This window comes from Tripterygium wilfordii, chromosome 8, assembly GCF_013401445.1.
Source record: "Tripterygium wilfordii isolate XIE 37 chromosome 8, ASM1340144v1, whole genome shotgun sequence".
Taxonomy (NCBI): Eukaryota; Viridiplantae; Streptophyta; class Magnoliopsida; order Celastrales; family Celastraceae; genus Tripterygium; species Tripterygium wilfordii.
In genome coordinates, this window is record NC_052239.1 from 10,414,861 (window position 1) to 10,434,450 (window position 19,590).

At 36.0% G+C, this 19,590-nt stretch overlaps 3 protein-coding genes across 3 annotated transcripts; 1 reads left to right on the forward strand and 2 right to left on the reverse strand.

The window, feature by feature from the left end:
• Positions 1-3,473: 3,473 nt before the first annotated feature.
• LOC120003745 lies at positions 3,474-4,190 on the reverse strand. The gene is made up of 2 exons (XM_038852812.1): positions 4,096-4,190; positions 3,474-3,936 (listed from the first exon to the last, which is right to left on the reverse strand). The coding sequence occupies exon 2, from the start codon at positions 3,913-3,915 to the stop codon at positions 3,571-3,573; it is 345 nt and encodes a 114-aa protein (XP_038708740.1). The 5' UTR covers positions 3,916-3,936; positions 4,096-4,190; the 3' UTR covers positions 3,474-3,570.
• An 8,812-nt stretch (positions 4,191-13,002) lies between these two features.
• On the reverse strand, positions 13,003-14,576 carry LOC120003742 (UPF0481 protein At3g47200-like). Its single transcript, XM_038852808.1, has 2 exons — positions 14,501-14,576; positions 13,003-14,361 (listed from the first exon to the last, which is right to left on the reverse strand). The coding sequence occupies exon 2, from the start codon at positions 14,338-14,340 to the stop codon at positions 13,057-13,059; it is 1,284 nt and encodes a 427-aa protein (XP_038708736.1). The 5' UTR covers positions 14,341-14,361; positions 14,501-14,576; the 3' UTR covers positions 13,003-13,056.
• Positions 14,577-18,778: 4,202 nt separating this feature from the next.
• Positions 18,779-19,590, forward strand: LOC120003744. Its single transcript, XM_038852811.1, has 2 exons — positions 18,779-19,138; positions 19,286-19,590. Exons 1-2 carry the CDS (start codon positions 18,787-18,789, stop codon positions 19,393-19,395), a joined length of 462 nt encoding a protein of 153 aa, XP_038708739.1. The 5' UTR covers positions 18,779-18,786; the 3' UTR covers positions 19,396-19,590.

Here is a 19,590-nt window from a genome sequence, read left to right on the forward strand (position 1 = left end):
TTTAAACATATCAAATGCTTGATCTTTTGTTTTCATAAGATATACACTTGTATATTTTGAATAATCATCAATGAAAGTTATGAAATATCTATTTCCCCCACGAGTTAACATACCATTTAATTCACAAATATCAGAATGTATAAGTTCTAATATTTCAGTGTTTCTTTCTATGGAAGGAAAAGGTTTCTTTGTCATTTTTGCTTGAATACATATTTCACACTTGTCATTGATGTCATTTTTACAAGCAATCAAATTGTGTTTTGACATATATTTCAAAGAACTATAACCAACATGTGCTAATCTATCATGCCATAAAGAAATAGAATGCTCAACAGTATAAACAGAAACAAACTTATTATTATTCATACTTAGTTTAAACATTCCATTACAAGAGTAGCCTTTGCCCACAAATACTCCATTTTTGGTGATTACAATTTTATCAGACTCTAAAACAGCCTTCAATCCTTTCTTGCATAACAGATTTGCAGAAACAAGATTCTTCCTAATCTCAGGAACATGAAGCACATCCATCAGCACTAACTTCTTTCCCGAAGTAAACTGTAACTCCACACTGCCTTTGCCAAGTACTTTTGCTATGTTGCCATTTCCCATAAGAACTTCTTGTCATTCCGTTACTTCATAAGTCTTGAATTGATTTTTATCATGACAAACATGTATGGTGGCACCAGAATCATACCACCATTCAAAAGACTTGGTTGCTGCAGTCATGTTCAATTCAGAAATCATACTAATATGCAATTCTGAAATCATTGCGATAATCTCATTTGTTTCAGTTTCAACCAAACTTGCAGAATTAGTATTTTCCTTTTTCTGCTTCTTCCTGAATCTGCAATCTCGTTTTAGATGGCCTTTCTTTCCACAAAAATAACAAGTTTTTCCATTTTTCTTCTGATTTCCAAAATTGGAATTGAACTCTGGAATCTTTCTCTTGTTGCCACCCAAGTTATTTTGGGTGTTCTTTCCTGCATCCACATAATTCACTTTTGAGAAAGAGTCAGAATGCTTTCTTTGCAAATTACGAGTCTCTTCAATTCGCAAATGTTTCAAAATCTGATCAACATTGAAACTTTCTGTGGTATGTAGTAATTTCTTTCTGTAATCATGCCAATTTGGAGGTAGTTTGGCAATAATCGCTCCTACTTGCATAGAATCAGAAATTTCTATCTTGAAGTCCTTTAATTTAGTAACTAAAACTTGTAGATCATGCACTTGATCCATGACAGAAATTTCATCTGACATAGTAAATTCGAAATACTTCAAAATTAAAAACTTATCTGTCCCTTGTTTTTCTGTATTGTATTTAAACTCCAGTGCTTGCCAAATCTCCCTTGGTGATTGAACTGAAGTGTAGAGATCATACAGTCGATCAGATAAAGTATTCAGAATATGTCCTCTGCATAGTGTTTCATCTTCTATCTTCTTCTTTCTTGTTGTCTTCACTTCTTCAGTATCATCATCCTTTGGTTCTGGGATTGCAGCCAATTCTGGATCAAGAACATAAGAAATCTTCATTGCTGTTAGTAGAAATTTCATCTTGTCCTTCCATCGATTGAAATTGGTTCCATCAAAACGATTCAGTTTGATGAAATCTTGATTCATCACTTTAAAAGCAGATTCTTGTGCAGACTCCATCTTTTTTTTTTTTTTTTTTTAAATCAAACAAAATTTCGTCTTAAGATTGTTGAGATAAATAGATGATATTTGAGAAAAGAAAAAATATGCCCAGAAACATGTAGATATTCTACACTGTCCTTAAGACGAAATTTGCCCCCACTATTTTGCTGCAGGGTAATTGGCAAATCATCCCCAGGATTAATTCCAAGCACCCAGAAATTTACCGGCTGCAGTTCCGGAAAATCTCTCCTCAAGAACGTTTCAGAAGAATACAGAGAGGTTTGTTATTTTTTGTGAAAGAGTAGAGTATTTCATATATCCATATTCTGATCAGAGTCAAACTCTTTTATAGGAAGAATTTAAGAACCAATATGACTCTTCTGAAGTAACGTGACTTCTCTGAAGCAATATGATGTTTCAAAACAACGTGAGTTTTCAGATGACAGTTATTCAACTGTCTTCCTACTTTTATCAGAACATGATTGTGACCCTTAGATATTAGTTTTACAAACTATACCAACACTTTGTTCTGGAAATACTTGTCGTTTGTTCTTGTTGAATAATCAAATGTTCAAAAGTCTTAGAATTTTTAATTTGTATGCTAATGATTTCCTTTCTCGAAATTTGGTTCTACTAAGAGCACAGTGATAAAGTTAGAATCACTGGAATTGGATAATCCAGACGTTTTTAGGCTTCCTGTTGTTGGATCTAGTTAGCAATATATTCATCAATGATTTTAGGTGACTATGTGGTCAACGGTGTGTGGGGGTGGGGCCATGCACGTGACATGCATTTCCATCGCAGGTTATGTTCCCCCGACAAGGATAGGGGGCCTACAATCTATATTGCTTACAATGTATGAAATCTTTTTAATTTCAACCATCCATATAAAATGGATGGTTGAGATTTAAGTTCCCAAAAAACACAAACTTCTCTTTCACAACTCCTTTTTATTTTCTTTTTTTTTTTCTGTCTCTGCTCCTCTCTCTTTCACAACTCCTCGTTTTCTTTTCTCTCTCTACTCCTCTCTCGTCTCACCCTCAACGAGTACCTGTTATTGTTGTGTTTGTTGTGGTGGTGGTATAGTCGGGAACGGAGGAGACTGTGGAGGAGGAGAGAGGCGGGGTGGAAGGATAAAGTAGAAATTGCTAGACTAACCGGCCTCCATTGCCATCGAAATGGACTATTTGCTTTTGATTACAAGTTGTAAACGAAGTATGATTTAACTGGTATTCTAAATGGAATAACATTCATTTTTCTCTCTTGTTAATTTTTCACTCTATTTCTCTGTCGAAAACCTGGGAATATATCCTTTCAGAGACAAATGGAATGGAAAAGAAACTTCTCAATAAACAAGAACATAAAGAATTAGAGGAGAAGAAGAGACAGAGTTCAAAATCATTAAATGGGTTTTTTTTTTGTGTTTTGGTTTTGGTCAAAAAAGATTCAAGAGTCTTTAACAGAGGAGAGAGAGAATGGTAAAGATGTAATCGTGTGGTTTATATGCATTTGATGAAACGAATGGCATAGATTAAAAAGATTTCATACATTGTAGGCAAAATAGATTGCAGGCCCCCCTATCCCTTAGAGTGAATGGATTCTCCCTCAATTATTTGATTTTTAGGTCGTGTAAGATTTAGAGGAAGATAACATTTGTACATCAAGTGAAGCAAGTGGTTAACCTTCTGGTTGCTAAATTTTTGGAGGGATATTTCTTCTATGTTGACATTCAAAGTTGACCCAAAAAATTTAATGGCAAACTCTCTGAGCGTTGGAGAAACATCAGATTCAAAGTTGGTATCAGGCGTGACTATAAGGTTGAACAAAGATTATATGGGATCCGTTTCTTTATTCCTTTCAAATTCTGCGTAGCTGAAGAACAGCTCAAGCATAAACCCTGCATCATGCAATAAGGTTTGCTCAAACTCGTATTTATTAACCACGATTGGCTCTAAATAGCAATTGCGGACATGAAACATCAAGATCTAGGAGGGTATCGTAACAATCGCTGAGTATTTCTTCAGGGTTATCAGTACGATTGACGAGGGAGTTTAGGTACCACCTTTTGTGATCCCTCATAGGCAATAACATTTTGGCTTCATGGTGGATTGCTCCAATCGAGACCATGTGAGTGTAAGCATCTTCATTTACCGACCGAACGTTCCTCGGAACTTTGCAGATGCTCCAACAAGGAGGTGCTGGACGTGTTTTACGGAGCCCTGATATGATGTTGACTATCCATTCCTCCTTTATAGCAGGATTATCAGCTGGTTCCCCCATATTAAATCACACAATAGTAACCTGCAAAATACTCGAAGCCAATTCAACAAATTGAGGTACGTAAGAACCTCATATAATTTCTTTTCACTCTTATTAATTTATTTGATCTTCATATAGACGTCACATGCATATACAATTAACAAGAATCTGAAGCTGAAACTGAAACTGAAACTGGCTTACAATGGTGAAGGGACTTGACTTATATGCTGAGTAAAACTAAAAGCAGTACAAGGACACTATTTGAGTTAACCTGGAATGGAATAATTATTGGTGTATAAGACTTGTATATTTATATCTTCTTTACCTACTCAAATTTTAGACGCATACGCTTTTCTCTTCTCACATTGCTTAATGTCAAGTTATAATCCAATTGCGCAAATATCTTCTTTATAAAATAAGTAAATATGGAATATTAGATTGGGGTCGTCTTCTTGTTTCATCATCATCCACCTCATAGTGTGAGGTCCTCACTGTGAAAATTAGTTTCACAACACAGAGTCATTCAATTGTTAACTAAATAACGACGAGCAATTAAAAAAGACTAACAAAAATAATGAATAATGACTTGTATTTAAAAAGACTAAGAAAAACAATGTTTAAGATAGAATAGTAAATAAGACTCTTTCGAGAAACGACACTCGCATTTGCATTGTGCAGGAAAATTAGTAATGCACTTGTAATATTTTTGTATTTAAAAAGACTAACAAAGCTAAATAAATAATGACTCGTATTTGGAAAGATTAAGAAAAACATTGTTTAAGATAGAATAGTAAAGAAGGTTTACCAATTAGCAAGTACTCTGTCAAGAAAAGACACTCGCATTTTGCGTTGTGCAGGAAAATTAGTAATGCACTTGTAATGTTTTTGTATTTAAAAAGACTAACAAAGTTCAATAAATAATGACTCATATTTGAAAAGACTAAGAAAAACAATGTTTAAGATAGAATAATAAAGAAGACTCAGCAATTACTTTGTCAAGAAACGACGCTCAAATTTACATTGTGCAGGAAAATTAGTAATGCACTTGTAATATTTTTGTATTTGAGAAACTTCTGTGGGTTTAATATTTAAATGACCTGTTTCTGAGTCAGCACTTCACATCATATCATATTTATCTTAGAGCAACTCCAATGGGAACATGAGAGCAATTTGAAATGTTCTAAATGTTACTTTCTTGATATATCTAACGCTTGATGGCCACAATGGATATGTTTTGATTATTGAAAAGAGTTGGAGATTTTGGGGACATGGAGTGTCTCTTAAAGGGTGCCGGGGGTCTGCTGTAATAAAAATTACAGCAGACCCCACTGTAGCTCTTTTGGGGCACAATGAATTTTTTTTAAAATTTTTAAAAATCGTAAATGTGTAGTATTTGGTCTAACGAACCCCACGACATATTTTTTGTTCGAAACAAAAATCAAAGTCATCGTGATCGAGACATCGAATGTTTTGTGTTTATATCCGACGGTCTAAAATTGTCATATATTTTTCATGTTTAATATGATTTTTGTTTCGAACAAAAAATATACCGTTAGATTCGTTAGGAAGAATACTACACATTTATTATTTTTAAAAATAAAAATAAAATTTTTTGTTAACATAAAAATATATTACAACGGGACCTGCTGTAATAAAAATACAGCAGGTCCCCGGCACCCGTCTCTTAAATGTTGAATAGTGAAAAAAGGGGATCCATACATCCAATTAATGAATGCCACGTATTGTTGACATCATCTTCCATATATGAATCAAGCAAGATAGAGACAGAAGAGGGAGTGCATGAAATGTTTACCATTGTGGGACAAAAGGTTAAAAACACTTGATAATTGAGAATTTAGAAAGTGTTGAGGAGTTTGTAGTGGTGGAGATGCTCTTAGGGGCAATTACCAATAAGGACAAAATCAACAAAACTTGTTTGGCCAAATGTCACCAACAATCCCTGTGGTTGGGGTCATTTTTACATGCACTCCCTCGTTTTGAATTCGTAAGATTTGGACTCCATGAACTTTGATTTTGTCTCATGCCTAGTCCTTCCGTCCTTTGACCGTCATTTGACTAATACTGAAGTACAAAACGACTCAGTTTTCACTTAATAAAATTGAAAAAAAAAAAAACCCAAATAAAACACTATTTACTCAAACACTCTTTCTCTCTCCCCCTCTCTCATTGCAATTCTTATTACAGTAACTTCTTCTTTAAGCACTTCAATGGCTTCTAATGACACTTCAGGTTCTTTATCTTTGTCCTTTCTCTTTCGGTGATTTAGGACAAATCTCAAAACGACACATTTTTCACTTTGAGATTGATGTTGAGGGAGCAAATGAAGCAGCAATTGGGTAGATCATTTTCTATTTTTAAATGGAATTCGCTTAGACTAGAAAAGAAACAAGCCTCAACTGGACAATGCCGTGAGGTTCATGACTAAGCCCAGCATTTTTTTTTCTCCTCCTCCAAAACCAAACTCTGGATAACCTTGCCCCTGTGAAGCCTTTCTTGATTCGTGCCCCATTTGCAATACTGAAAAGGACGCCAACATTGAGGTTTTGCTTTAGTCTAATTTTCCGGGAAAGAGTGAGGAAAAGAAAGTCTGAAGTTCATATTACTCCCCCCCCCCCCTTCAGGTTCTTCTGCTAGTGTGCTTAAGAGAAATTGAAGTGAGAGGAAGATGGGAAGAAGACGATGTAATTTTGGGATATTTGAGTAAATAGTATTTTATTTTAATTTTATTAATTTCAAACGACTCTGTTTTACCAGCACCGTTAGTCAAATAACAGTCAAAAGACGGAGGGACCAGGCATGAGACGAAATCAAAGTTTAGGGGGTCCGATTCTTACGAATTCAAAACGAGGGGTGCATGTAGAAATGACCCTAATCACAGGAGGTGTTGGTGACATTTTGACAACTTATTTCAATGAGAACAACCAAAGAAAAAAATTAAGAATAAGAACAAAGAAGTTAGAATCCCACATCGGTTCGAGACCCCAACTGAGCGGTTGATAAACTCAAGTCCACCCCATTAACATACAACAAAACTTTTTCCCAAACCTAGTGAGTTGGGCTTCACCTGATTAGTAGTTGGACTTAAAGTGATCAAGCATAGTCTCGACTCTTGCAAAACCAATGCAATCACTTTCTAACCGTCCTCACTAATATTGGCACATCTAATGGTGGCGGCGGAGGTCCTAATACTACTATTGGCAGCGCTAATGGTGGCCGCAGAGGTCTTAATACTAATATTGGTAGCGCTAATGGAGGCACCGTATCCGTTAATACACCTCCTTCATCCTCCTCCTCCCCTCATCAATTCCACTTCAGTTCGGAAATTTAAAGTATGACCCATCATTGATCAGTACTAGCTCTGATTTCCCTAAGTTGCAACGTCTTATCAAGCTTGCCATCGACGCAGGTAAATCTCATCTAACTGAATCTCTTAGATTTCTTGTGTATGCAAATTAAGACTAAGATTTCAAGGAAGTTGATTTCTTATTAGTCAATTTATTGATGATCAATATGTAAACAATTAATATTTGTTGCTATAAAAATATACGTACAGGTCGTTTGCGGAGCAAATGCAGAAACTGCGGCAACTCTGTTCAGCATTGTTGTGAACAAACCATACTCGAAGCAGTTTCCTCTCTCCCTCCTCCGCCTTATAATTCATAATGTTTTACACGACGTTCTTCGTTAGTTATTCGTACAATAATGCTTTCTAGTTTCTAGAGATCTCGATCTGTTTTATTTTATGGAGCTCTTCCATTTCTGTGATCTGTATGGATCTCCCTCACAGGAGGTAAGAAACACTAGATACTTTCATACAGTTGCTTCTGTTAGAGGTAAGAAGAACATGATTACTAGTCTAGTCACTGGCTCAAGAAGAATTGCGTTTTCAACCACCATCAGAGATGAAGTGTTTCAGCATTATCAAAGATTGTATTCTGATAATGGTAGAAAGTTGGTTGAGATGCCCGGTTTGACTTTTAATTGCATCAGCAGTGAAATGAGAATTTCTCTGGAGCTTCCTTTTTCCTTTGAAGAAGTTAGAGAAGCTGTTTGGAGTTGTGATAGTAACAAAGCACCAGGTCCGGATGGTTTTAACATGGGGTTCTATAAAAACATGTGGGAGATGGTCTCTGGAGACATAATGAGCATGATGGAGAGATTTTATCAGTATGATTCCTAAAGGTGTTAATTCCTCATTTATAACCTTGGTTCCTAAGCTTGAAGGAGCTGAGAGCCTAAAGGATTTCAGGCCAATTAGTTTAATTAGCAGTCTATATAAGATTATCTCTAAAACTCTTGCAAATAGGCTAAAACAGTCTTTGGGTTCCGTTATCAGTGAAGTTCAAACAGGGTTTATTAAAGGAAGACAAATAATGGACTCAATCTTGATGGCCAATGAAGTGGTAGATCATCTGAAGAAGAAAAATAAGAAAGGGTTCATTTTGAAGATAGACTTTGAAAAAGCCTTTGATTCTATTCAGTGGAGATTCTTGGAAGGTGTCTTAATTAAGATGGGGTTTGGTCTTAAATGGGTGAGGTGGATTATGGAATGTGTTCAAACTGCAAAAATAGCAATTCTGGTGAATGGTTCTCCCACTAATGAAGCAAACTTACATAGAGGAGTGAGACAAGGGGATCCCTTATCTCCTTTTCTATTTATAATAGCTGCTGAGGGTCTCCACCAAATGATTAGAAATGCCACCAACTTGAATTTGATTGAAGGAATTACTATTAAGGCTGGGAGGGCAGTTTATTCTCATCTTCAGTATGCTGATGACACTGTCTTCTTTTGTACAGAAAGCAAAGACTCCTCGTTAAATTTGAAATGGTTGCTGCGTTGCTTTGAACTTTTATCTGGTCTCAAGGTGAATTTTCACAAGTCTTCTCTGGTAGGTGTTGGGGTTGATGAGGACACAGTTAAGAATATGGCAATGATGATGAAGTGCAAGGCTGATTTTCTACCTATGAATTATCTTGGCATGCCCTTAGGTGGAAATATGAAGAGGAATAGAATGTGGGATCCTGTTGTTAAAAAAGTTGAAACAAGGTTGGCTATGTGGAAGGCAAAGCAGTTATCTTCGGGAGGAAGATTGACCTTAATTAAGTCTGTGCTCTGTAGCTTACCAACATACTACATGTCTCTTTTTAAAATGCCTAAAGGTGTAGCTAGGAAGATTGAGAGGTTGCAAAGTAAATTTCTATGGGGAGATTCTGAGACTCAAAAGAAACTTCACAACATAAGCTGGAGTCAAGTTATAAAGCCAAAGAATAAGGGAGGTGCTGGGGTAGGGTCCATCATAGAGAAGAATAAAGCTTTACTTTTTAAATGGATTTGGAGATATAATGCAGCCAAGGATAGTGAAAAATGGGAGTGGAAGAGAATGCTTCAAGATAAATATAACCTACCTGATGTGATTTTAGATCCTTCTGCTTCCATCACAGTATCTAAAAATTGGAAGAATATTCAGAGTCTCTTGGGGGCTTCTGGGGGAGGGATTGAAAGGGCTATTAAAGAAGGTCTGGCTTTAGTGTGAGCAATGGAGAAAAGGTTAATTTTTGGGAAGATCTCTGGGTGGGTAATATTCCTCTCAAAGATCGTTTTCCAAGATTATTTAGCATTTCAGGGTCTCAAAGTCAATCTGTAGAGCAATTTGGTGTGTGGGATGGTCAAAGTTGGAAATGGAGGTTGGTTTGGAGAAGGAATCTGTTTCAGTGGGAGGAAGAGCAGGTTAAAGATGTTATGGGTATCATTGAGCATGTTGCTATCTGCCCTTTTAAAAAGGACAAAATTATTTGGAGATTTGTAGTAGATGGGAATTTCTCAGTTAAATCCTTGACTTGTGCTGCAGATTCATATGGAAGTTCTGTTCATGAAATTAATTATTCTAAAGTTTGGAGTGGTTTGGCTCCTCCAAAGGTGGATTTTTTCAATTGGTTAGTTCTGAATGACAGAGTCAATACAAGAGATAGGCTTCACAGACGAGGCATTGTGGATGATAATTTATGCCCAATTTGCAACTCTCATTCAGAGACAATTGATCATCTCCTCTTGCACTGCAATGGAGCAAATTCAATATGGTATAGAATAATGAATTGGTGGGGTATGGATTGGTGCTCTCCAAGATCAGTTTCTAATTTATTTGAAGAATGGTTGTCGTTTGCCTCTGGTAAAGATACGAAGAAAGTGTGGTATTTGATGTTTGCTATCACTACTTGGACCCTATGGACAGAGAGAAACAAGGTGATTTTTGAGGATAGTCATTTGGATTGGGATAATATATTCTATCTAATTTTCATCAGGTATGGCTTATGACTTAAAGCTATCAACATCCCCCTTCCTTATTGTGGCTTAGAAATTATGACTTCCAGTGATGGGTTGAAGTTCAAATCAAATTTGTGCAAAGCTGTCAGAGCTAATGTTTTCTGGATTCCCCCTCCTCTTGGATTTCTTAAATGGAATACTGATGGATCCTTTCAAGGGAACAAAGCAGGTGTTGGTGGTGTCTTAAGGGATAGCCAGGGAAAATTCATTTGCATTTTTTCAGGCTCTGTGGAATCTCAGGATGCAAATGGAGCTGAAATTAAAGCTATTAGAAAAGCTTTGGAATTGTCTGTTGAATATGAAGTAGCAGAAAGGGGTAATATAATCATAGAATAGACTCTCTAAATTCTATTTCTTGGCTTAAGAACGACTCTAGCAATCCTTGGAAGCTTGACCAGGATTTCAATGCTATTAACAACTATCTGCAAGTTCTACCTCCAGACACTTTTAATCATATTTGGAGGGAAGCCAATCATGTGGCTGACTGCCTGGCAAAGAAAGGAATTGAAAGAAGAGACTATCTTGTGGCTTGGTTTCCACAAATAGTCTAAAGTTGTTCTTGTGTAGAGTACTCCAGAGGGACTCAATTATGGTTGCAGATGAGCTAGCTAAATTAAGGGTCAATCAAGTTTTAGAGTTCGTTGCTTGGTTTTGAGATAGGCTCTTTCTTTTCTCGGTCTTTGCTTCCTTTTTGGAAGTTGCATTTTAGTTTAAGGTTTGTTGTTGTTTTTTGTTTTTGTTTTTCCTTTAAGGAATTTTTGTCTGTAACCACGGTATTCCTCCGTCATAAGTGAGGGTTTTAATAAAATCTTGAGCTACCGTCCTCTTTATCAAAAAAAAAAGGAGGTAAGTCTGACTCAAGTTAGATCGGAACTTTCATTTAATTAATCAAAATGTCAGTACACAAAGTTGTTCCTGTCATAATTGTGAAGGGATTTTTTGGGCCAGAGCTGCAGTTGGATCCGCACTCACACCCAAAGGTATTGTGCTCCGGGGGCCATGGGCCCATGCCGGAGCCCCATTGGGCCTAGAGCTAGTTGGGCCGTCGGATCGTGACAGGTACCTGTAGGCTGTAGGCATGAAGGATTTTATCAGGATTAACCAACTATTCATTACATGGAAACATCACCATAATGAATTAACAGCGCATGCCAGACTATATTTAATTGATCCACATATTCCTATATTAAACAATAATAATACCCCCATGTATAGACTATAGTGTAATGAATCGTTGCTACTTGTATGCGCAAAATTAATCATATGCACTGAATGATTTAGCTTTATTTTAAATATGGGTAACCCATCCAAGAAAGAGTCACGTTAAACCCTGACCTCTTGCCTGTGAATGACCTAGCTTGAATGTTCTATTTCTTTACTTAGTTTGGAATCCTCACCGTGTGAAGGCTCCATTTCGAATGAAAATATATAAGCGCGATTTGAAATTCCTTCCTTTATATGCTTCGCTATTTAATTAGCTGATACTATCCTTCAACTGCCAATGCATTTAGGGACCGATTGGTTATCGTTGTATCGGCTCCCACATGTCCAACTGATTTCTTTAGAGCCGCCCCTATATATGGGTCAAGACTCTATAAATGTCTGGTGTGTAAGGGTTTATCTTGTACGACAGGGTCTAATGTGACTGTTTATTGGATGGGTTATCCGTTAAAAAAGAAGAAGCCAGGTGATGCTATCACAAGCAACAAGAAAAAGAATCGAACGCAAACAGCTTCTACAAAACAATTCACCTAGAATTGTTGAATAGGAATAGAGAAACTCTTCTGTTTATTAATTCAAAAACTGTCTCATACGTGAGATTACAATAGTCTTAAATAGTCAAAAGTAAACCAATACTAGTAATAGGAATACTAACTGCTCTTGGACTTCCTAAACACACGTAAACTAATAGGATCATAATAGGAAACAAAATAAGCAAAATATATTCTAGTGGAATAATAATAGGAAACAAAATAAGCCAAATATATTATTGCAATTAACGTAGCAATTTACGCTGGTGATGGTCCCATCCCATATAGAACTGATCTGCAACAGCGACTGCATCACCAGGTCATTCACTACATATATGGTTAATTTTGCACATACAACTTCTATACATGGGGGTATTAGTTTTTTTTGTTTAATATAGGAATATGTGGATCATTAGATATTGTCTGGCATGCTGTTAATTCAATAAGGTGGTGTAAGGGCTTACCATGTACGGTAGGATCTAATGTGTCTGTTTCTTGAATGGGGGCAAAGTCGGGACATAATATAAGGGGGTCGCAGAGGCGAACAAAGAATTTTGTGTCATGATGAGCAGAGCTAGGCGGGGTAAGAGGGTGGTACCTCTGGAATTATTTTTTTTGGGTTATCAATCAATTATACCTTCAAAAGTATGAAAAATAATATTAAAATTAAATATTTATAAAATAAGAAAAATAATAATTTGTCACATGTATTATTGTTTCAACCATGAGTATGATTTTTTACAACAAGGGGGTCTAAATTGAAAATTAGGGGGGTCATTTATGTTATTTAAAATTTGTTAGGGGGTAAATACATGTGGCTTTGGTAGGGCACAATAGTAATTAACAAACACCACAAGTCAAAATATTTTAAGATTTTTGTTTCGATACCATCTCAAACACTCTCACGCAAAGCTTGGTAGTTTATTTATTCTTCTCCACTAGGAGGTATTATATAATTACAAACCTTGAATCAAGAAAGGTAACTAAATCAATCGTCCCTAATTTACACTCCTAATTTACAAGAAGAAACCACAAATATTTTCAAGACCACAAAGCACAGAACAAGTATCAACTTGTGTGATAAGAAAGCATAGAATACAGGGTCTGCAAGAAAGTAAGAAGAATAAGTGCAACTGCAGCCACGAAGGACGTGATACTCCATGGATTGTTAAAGTACTTACGACTCAATATAGCTTTATTACGGGGCCAAGGGGACTTAGCGTAAGCATTAACGTTATTGCATAATTCTTGAAAATAGAAGTCTTTCAAAACTATTTCCTTGCAAATATTGTTAAACATATTCGAAACATCATCTCCGCCACCCAATTCATTGAAAATGATTCCCTTTCGTTTAAGTAGCTCGACATCATATGTTGTATCGATCAGTTTATCCATGACCATGATGTATGATGTAATATAATGTTTACTGTCTTTTTGACATTGTTCGAAAGCCATAAGGTTCCTGAAATGTGAATCAGTATAGTCATAAATGTGCAGCGGTGGAATTTTGAATGTGCCGTTGTTGAATTGTAAGTCCAACAAGTCGTTTGTCGAATTCTCTTCAAACTCTACCCCAGCCCGACGGAGTGATGTTGCAGAATGTGTGAATTCCCATGCTTCCTCATTTCTTGAATGTCTGGGATTTGAAGGAAGATAACAATTGTACAACAAGTGAAGCAAGTGGATGCCGTTCTGCCTGCATTTTGCGGGGAATACTTCTTCCTTGATATTCAAAATTGGCTTGAAAAAATTAAGAGCAAGCTCATTGAGCGTTGTAATACCAGCAGTTTCGGGCGGTGCTATAAGCTTAAACAAAGATTCTAGAACAAAGAAAGGAATCTGATTCTCTAGAAGCGCCAAGTCACGCAGCAGCGGTGCGATCATCCAAGTAGTTGTGAATATGGGATCATCTAGTTTTCTCGAATCTGGAAAGGAGTCTCTGAGGAAAAGCTCGAGCATAAACCCTGCATCATATAATAAGATTTTCGCAAGCTCCTGTTTATCATACACGATAGGTTCTGCATAGCAAGCGCGGACATCTTTATCAAGATTTAAGATGGTATCGTAAAAAACACCGAGAATTTCATTTGATTTTCCCGCACGCGTGAAGAGTTCGTTTAGGTACCACCGTTTGTGATCCTCCATACGCAAGAACTTTTTGTCTTGATGATGGTGGATTGGTCCAATTGAGAGAATCCGAGGAGTATAAGCTTCTTCATTTACCGATCGAAGGTTTATCGGAACTTTGCAGATGCTCCAACTTGAAGATATCGGAGACGTTTTCTCGAGTTCACTTTCAATGTCGATTATCCATTTATCCTTTAGAGAAGGATTATGAGCTGGTTCCTCCATACTAAATCAAACAATAAAAACCTGCCAAATACTCAAAGCAAATTCAACAAATTGAGGTAAGAATCTTAGTTGAAACTAGCTTATAATGGTGAGATCAAAGGACTTGACTTACATGCCGATCAAGTAAAAGCACTACAAATACACTATATATTTGATTTACCTGGAATAATATATATGAAGATCCGAAGAAATAAGTGTCGGATGGAGTAACTGGAGTTGCTCTTAATTTTTGTTTTGAATTCTGGTAACTAAACCACTCGGTCATATTTATAGGGGTTTCTCCTGGTTCTCCAAACTCTACAATGCATGTGATAGACATTTTTGGTTTCAGGCTTTGAGTCGTCGGTCAACTATGGGGATTAATTGTAGGGTTTAGATTCTTTCCCTGTCACAACTAACAAGGTGGCTTTTATGTTGCACATAAGATCTAAATCTAAACCCTAACCCTAATATCTTATGTACAAGTCAAGTTGACAATCAATGACATGTACTCTTTTCACATTGCTTATACTTCGTTTGTTTGGAAGAAAATCATCAATCGCTCATGAAAATATATTTTTGAAGGAAAAACTTATCATGGAAAAATTAGTAATTTCTAGTATTTGGACAAAAAGATTACTAATATTTTTCATTATTTGTTTTGTGAAAAACATGAATTTATTTTTTCTTCTCATGATATAATGTGTATATGTGTAACAAATGGAGCATTAATGTCAACTTGTTATCCAATTCCACAAATATTTTTTCACAAAATATGTAGCTATCCAATATTAGGTAGGGGTCTTTATCTTATTTCAGTACCATCCACCTCATACTGTGATGTCCTGAGAAATATCTTCTTTATAAAATAAGTAAATATGGAATATTAGATTGGAGTCGTCTTCTTGTTTCTTCAGCATCCACCTCATAGTGTGAGGTCCCCATTGTGCAAATTAGTTTCACAACACAAGGTCATTCAATTGTTAACTAAATAATGACGAGAAATAATAAATAATGACTTGTATTTGAAAAGACTAACAAAGTTAAATAAATAATGACTTGTATTTAAAAAGACTAAGAAAAACAATGTCTAAGATATAATAGTAAAAGAAGACTTTTTCGAGAAACAACACTCGCATTTGCATTGTGCAGGAATATTAGTAATGCACTTGTAATATTTTTGTATTTAAAAAGACTAACAAAGTTAAATAAATAATGACTCGTATTTGGAAAGATTAAGAAAAACATTGTTTAAGATAGAATAGTAAATAAGGTTTAGCAATTAGCATGCATTTTATCAAGAAACGACGCTCGCATTTGCAATGTGCAGGAAAATTAGTAATGCACTTGTAATATTTTTGTATTTAAAAAGACTAACAAAGTTAAATAAACAATGACTCGTATTTGAAAAGACTAAGAAAAACATCGTTTAAGATAGAATAGTAAAGAAGGTTTAGCAATTAGCATGTACTCTGTCAAGAAACGACACTTGCATTTTGTATTGTGCAAGAAAATTAGTAATGCACTTGTAATATTTTTGTATTTAAAAAGACCGACAAAGTTAAATAAATAATGACTCGTATTTGAAAAGACTAAGAAAAACAATGTTTAAGATAGAATAGTAAAGAAGGTTTAGCAAATATTAGCATGTACTATGTCAAGAAACGACGCTCGCATTTGCATTGTGCAGGAAAATTAGTAATGCACTTGTAATATTTTTGGATTTAAAAAGACTAACAAAATAAAATAAATAATGACTCGTATTTGGAAAGATTAAGAAAAACATTGTTTAAGATAGAATAGTAAAGAAGGTTTAGCAATTAGCATGCACTTTGTCAAGAAACGACGCTCGCATGTGCATTGTGCAGGAAAATTAGTAATGCACCTGTAATATTTTTGTATTTAAAAATACTAACAAAGTTAAATAAGCAATGACTCGTATTTGAAAAGGCTAAGAAAAACATTGTTTAAGATAGAATAGTAAAGAAGGTTTAGCAATGAGCATGTACTCTATCAAGAAACGACACTCGCATTTTGCATTGTGCAAGAAAATTAGTAATGCACTTGTAATGTTTTTGTATTTAAAAAGTCTAGCAAAGTTACATAAATAAACAATGTTTAAGATAGAATAGTAAAGAAGACTCAGCAATTACTTTGTCAAGAAACGACGCTCAAATTTACGTTGTGCAAGAAAATTAGTAATGCAGTTGTAATATTTTTGTATTTGAGAAACTTCAGTGGTTTTAATATTTAAATGACCTGTTTCTAAGTCAGCACTTCACATCATACCATATTTATCTTAGAGCAACTTCAATGGGAATAGGAGTAATTTGACATGCTCCAAATGTTACTTTCTTGATATATCTAACACTTGATGTCCACAATGGACATGTTTTAATTATTGAAAAGAGTTGGAGCTTTCGGGGATATGGAGTGTCTCTTGAATGTTGAATAGTGAAAAAAAGGGATCCACACATCCAATTAATGGACGCCACGTATTGTTGACATCATCTTCCATATCTGAATCAAGTGAGATAGAGACAGAAGAGGGAGTGCATGAAATGTTTACCATTGTGGGACAAAAGGTTAAAAACACTTGATAATTGAGAGTTTAGAAAGTATTGAGGAGTTTGGAGTGGTGGAGATGCTTTTAGGGGCAATTACCAATAATGACAAAATCAACAAAACTTATTTGGTCAAATGTCACCAATACCCCCTGTAGTTGAGGTCATTTTTACATGCACCCCTCGTTTTGAATTCATAAGATTTGGACCCCCTGAACTTTGATTTTGTCTCATGCATGGTCCTTTCGTCCTTTGACCGTCATTTGGCTAACACTGAAGTACAAAATGACACACTTTTAACTTAATAAAATTGAAAAAAAAAACTCAAATAAAACACTATTTACTCAAACACTCTCTCTCTCCCCCTCTCTCATTGCAATTCTTATTACAATAACTTCTTCTTTAAGCACTGTAGGGGTCATGATCAACCTCAACTAGTTACATGGATCCCGTTCAACCCAATCTATTTACAATATAAAAGGGCAAGACCAAACATAAAAGCCCAACCGAAGCTAGGTCCACGAAGCCCAACAACAATCAGACCAGAACATACAGTCCAAAGAGGACTTGGTCTTTTAAAGACAATACAAAGCCGATACAAGTAAGGCCGAAACAATAACTAAGGGACGAAGCCAAAGATAAGACAGTTCCTTGTTAAATGGTAACAGCCGAACCTACTGCAAACTCCCCCAAACTGTCATGAACTTCTCCAACTGCCACAACTGCTAGTAACTGCTTAAGAAAAGCATAAAAGGAGTTCATTAGGACAAGAAAAGGGGACTTCGGGTTGGAAACACTTTGATTTCTTACTCACTCTGTAATCACAAGTGATAAATACAAAATACCATATCATTCTGCACCGTGGACCTAGGCTCAACGCCGAACCACGTTAAATCTCTTTGTTTTGTCTTACATCTATCCGCTCACTCTCAACAATTCGATTGTCGATAATTTACATCAACAAGCACTTCAATGGCTTCTAATGACACTTCAGGTTCTTTATCTTTGTCCTTTATCTTTCGGTGATTTAGGACAAATCTCAAAACGACACATTTTTCAGTTTGAGATTGATGTTGAGGGAGCAAATGAAGCAGCAATTGGGTAGAGCATTTTCTATTTTTAAATGGAATTCGCTTAGACTAGAAAAGAAACAAGCCTCAACTGGACAATGCCGTGAGGTTCATGACTAAACCCAGCAGTTTTTTTTCTCCTCCTCCAAAACAAAACTCTGGATAACCTTACCCCTGTGAAGCCTTTCTTGATTCGTGCCCAATTTGCAATACTGAAAAGGACGCCAGCATTGAGGTTTTACTTTACCTAATTTTCTGCGAAAGAGTGAGGAAAAGAAAGTCTGGAGTTCATATTACTTCCCCCCCCCCCCCCCCCTTCAGGTTCTTCTGCTAGTGTGCTTAAGAGAATTGAAGTGAGAGGAAGATGGGAAGAAGATGATGTAATTTTGGGAGATTTGAGTCAATAGTATTTTATTTGGGGTTTTATTTTAATTTTATTAATTTAAAACGACTCTCTTTTACCATCACCATTAGTCAAATAACAGTCAAAAGATGGAGGGACCAGGCATGAGATAAAATCAAAGTTTAGGGAGTTCAATTCTTACGAATTCAAAACAAAGGGGTGTATGTAGAAATGGTCATAACCGCAGGGGGTGTTGATGACATTTGGCCAACTTATTTCAATGAAAACAACCAAAGAAAAAAATTAAGAATAAGAACAGAGATGTTAAAATTATACATCGGTTTGAGACCCCAACTGCGTGTGATTTATAAACTCAAGTCCACCCTATTAACATACAACAAGACTTTTTCCCAACCTAGTGAGTTGGGCTTCAACCGATTAGTAGTTGGACTTAAAGCAATCAAGCATAGTCTCGACTCTTGCAAAACACATGCGATCCCTTTCTACCGTCCTCACTAATATTGGTACCTCTAATGGTGGCGGCAGAGGTCCTAATACTACTATTGGCAGCGCTAATGGTGGCGGCGTCTGTCTTAATACTAATATTGGTAGCGCTAATGGATGCACCGTATCCGTTAATACACCTCCTTCATCCTTCTCCTCCTCCTCAATTCCACTTCAGTTCGGAAATTTAAAGTATGACCCATCATTGCTCAGTACTAGTAACCTCAAATTCCCCATTAACCCACCACAACTTACCTCATCATCGTCATCGGAGGCGCGCATATCTAGCTCTGATTTCCCTAAGTTGCAACATCTTATCAAGCATGCCATCGACGCAGGTAAATCTCATCTAATTGAATCTCTTAGATTTCTTGTGTATGCAAATTAAGACTAGGATTTCAAGAAAGTTGATTTCTTATTAGTTAATTTATTGATGATCAATATGTAAACAATTAATATTTGTTGCTATAAAAATATACGTACAGGTCTTTTGCGGAGCAAATGCAGAAACTGCGGTAACTCTGTTCAGCATTGTTGTGAACAAACCTTACTCAAACCAGTTTCCTCTCTCCCTCCTCCGCCTTCTAATTCATAATGTTTTACACGATGTTCTCCGTTAGTTATTCGTGCAATAATGCTTTCTAGTTTCTACAGATCTCGATCTTTTTTATTTTATGGAGCTCTTCCATTTCTGTGTTCTGTATGGATCTAGCTCCCTCACAGGAGGTAAGCCTGACTCAAGTTAGATCGGAACTTTCATTTGATTAATCAAAATGTCAGTACACAAAAT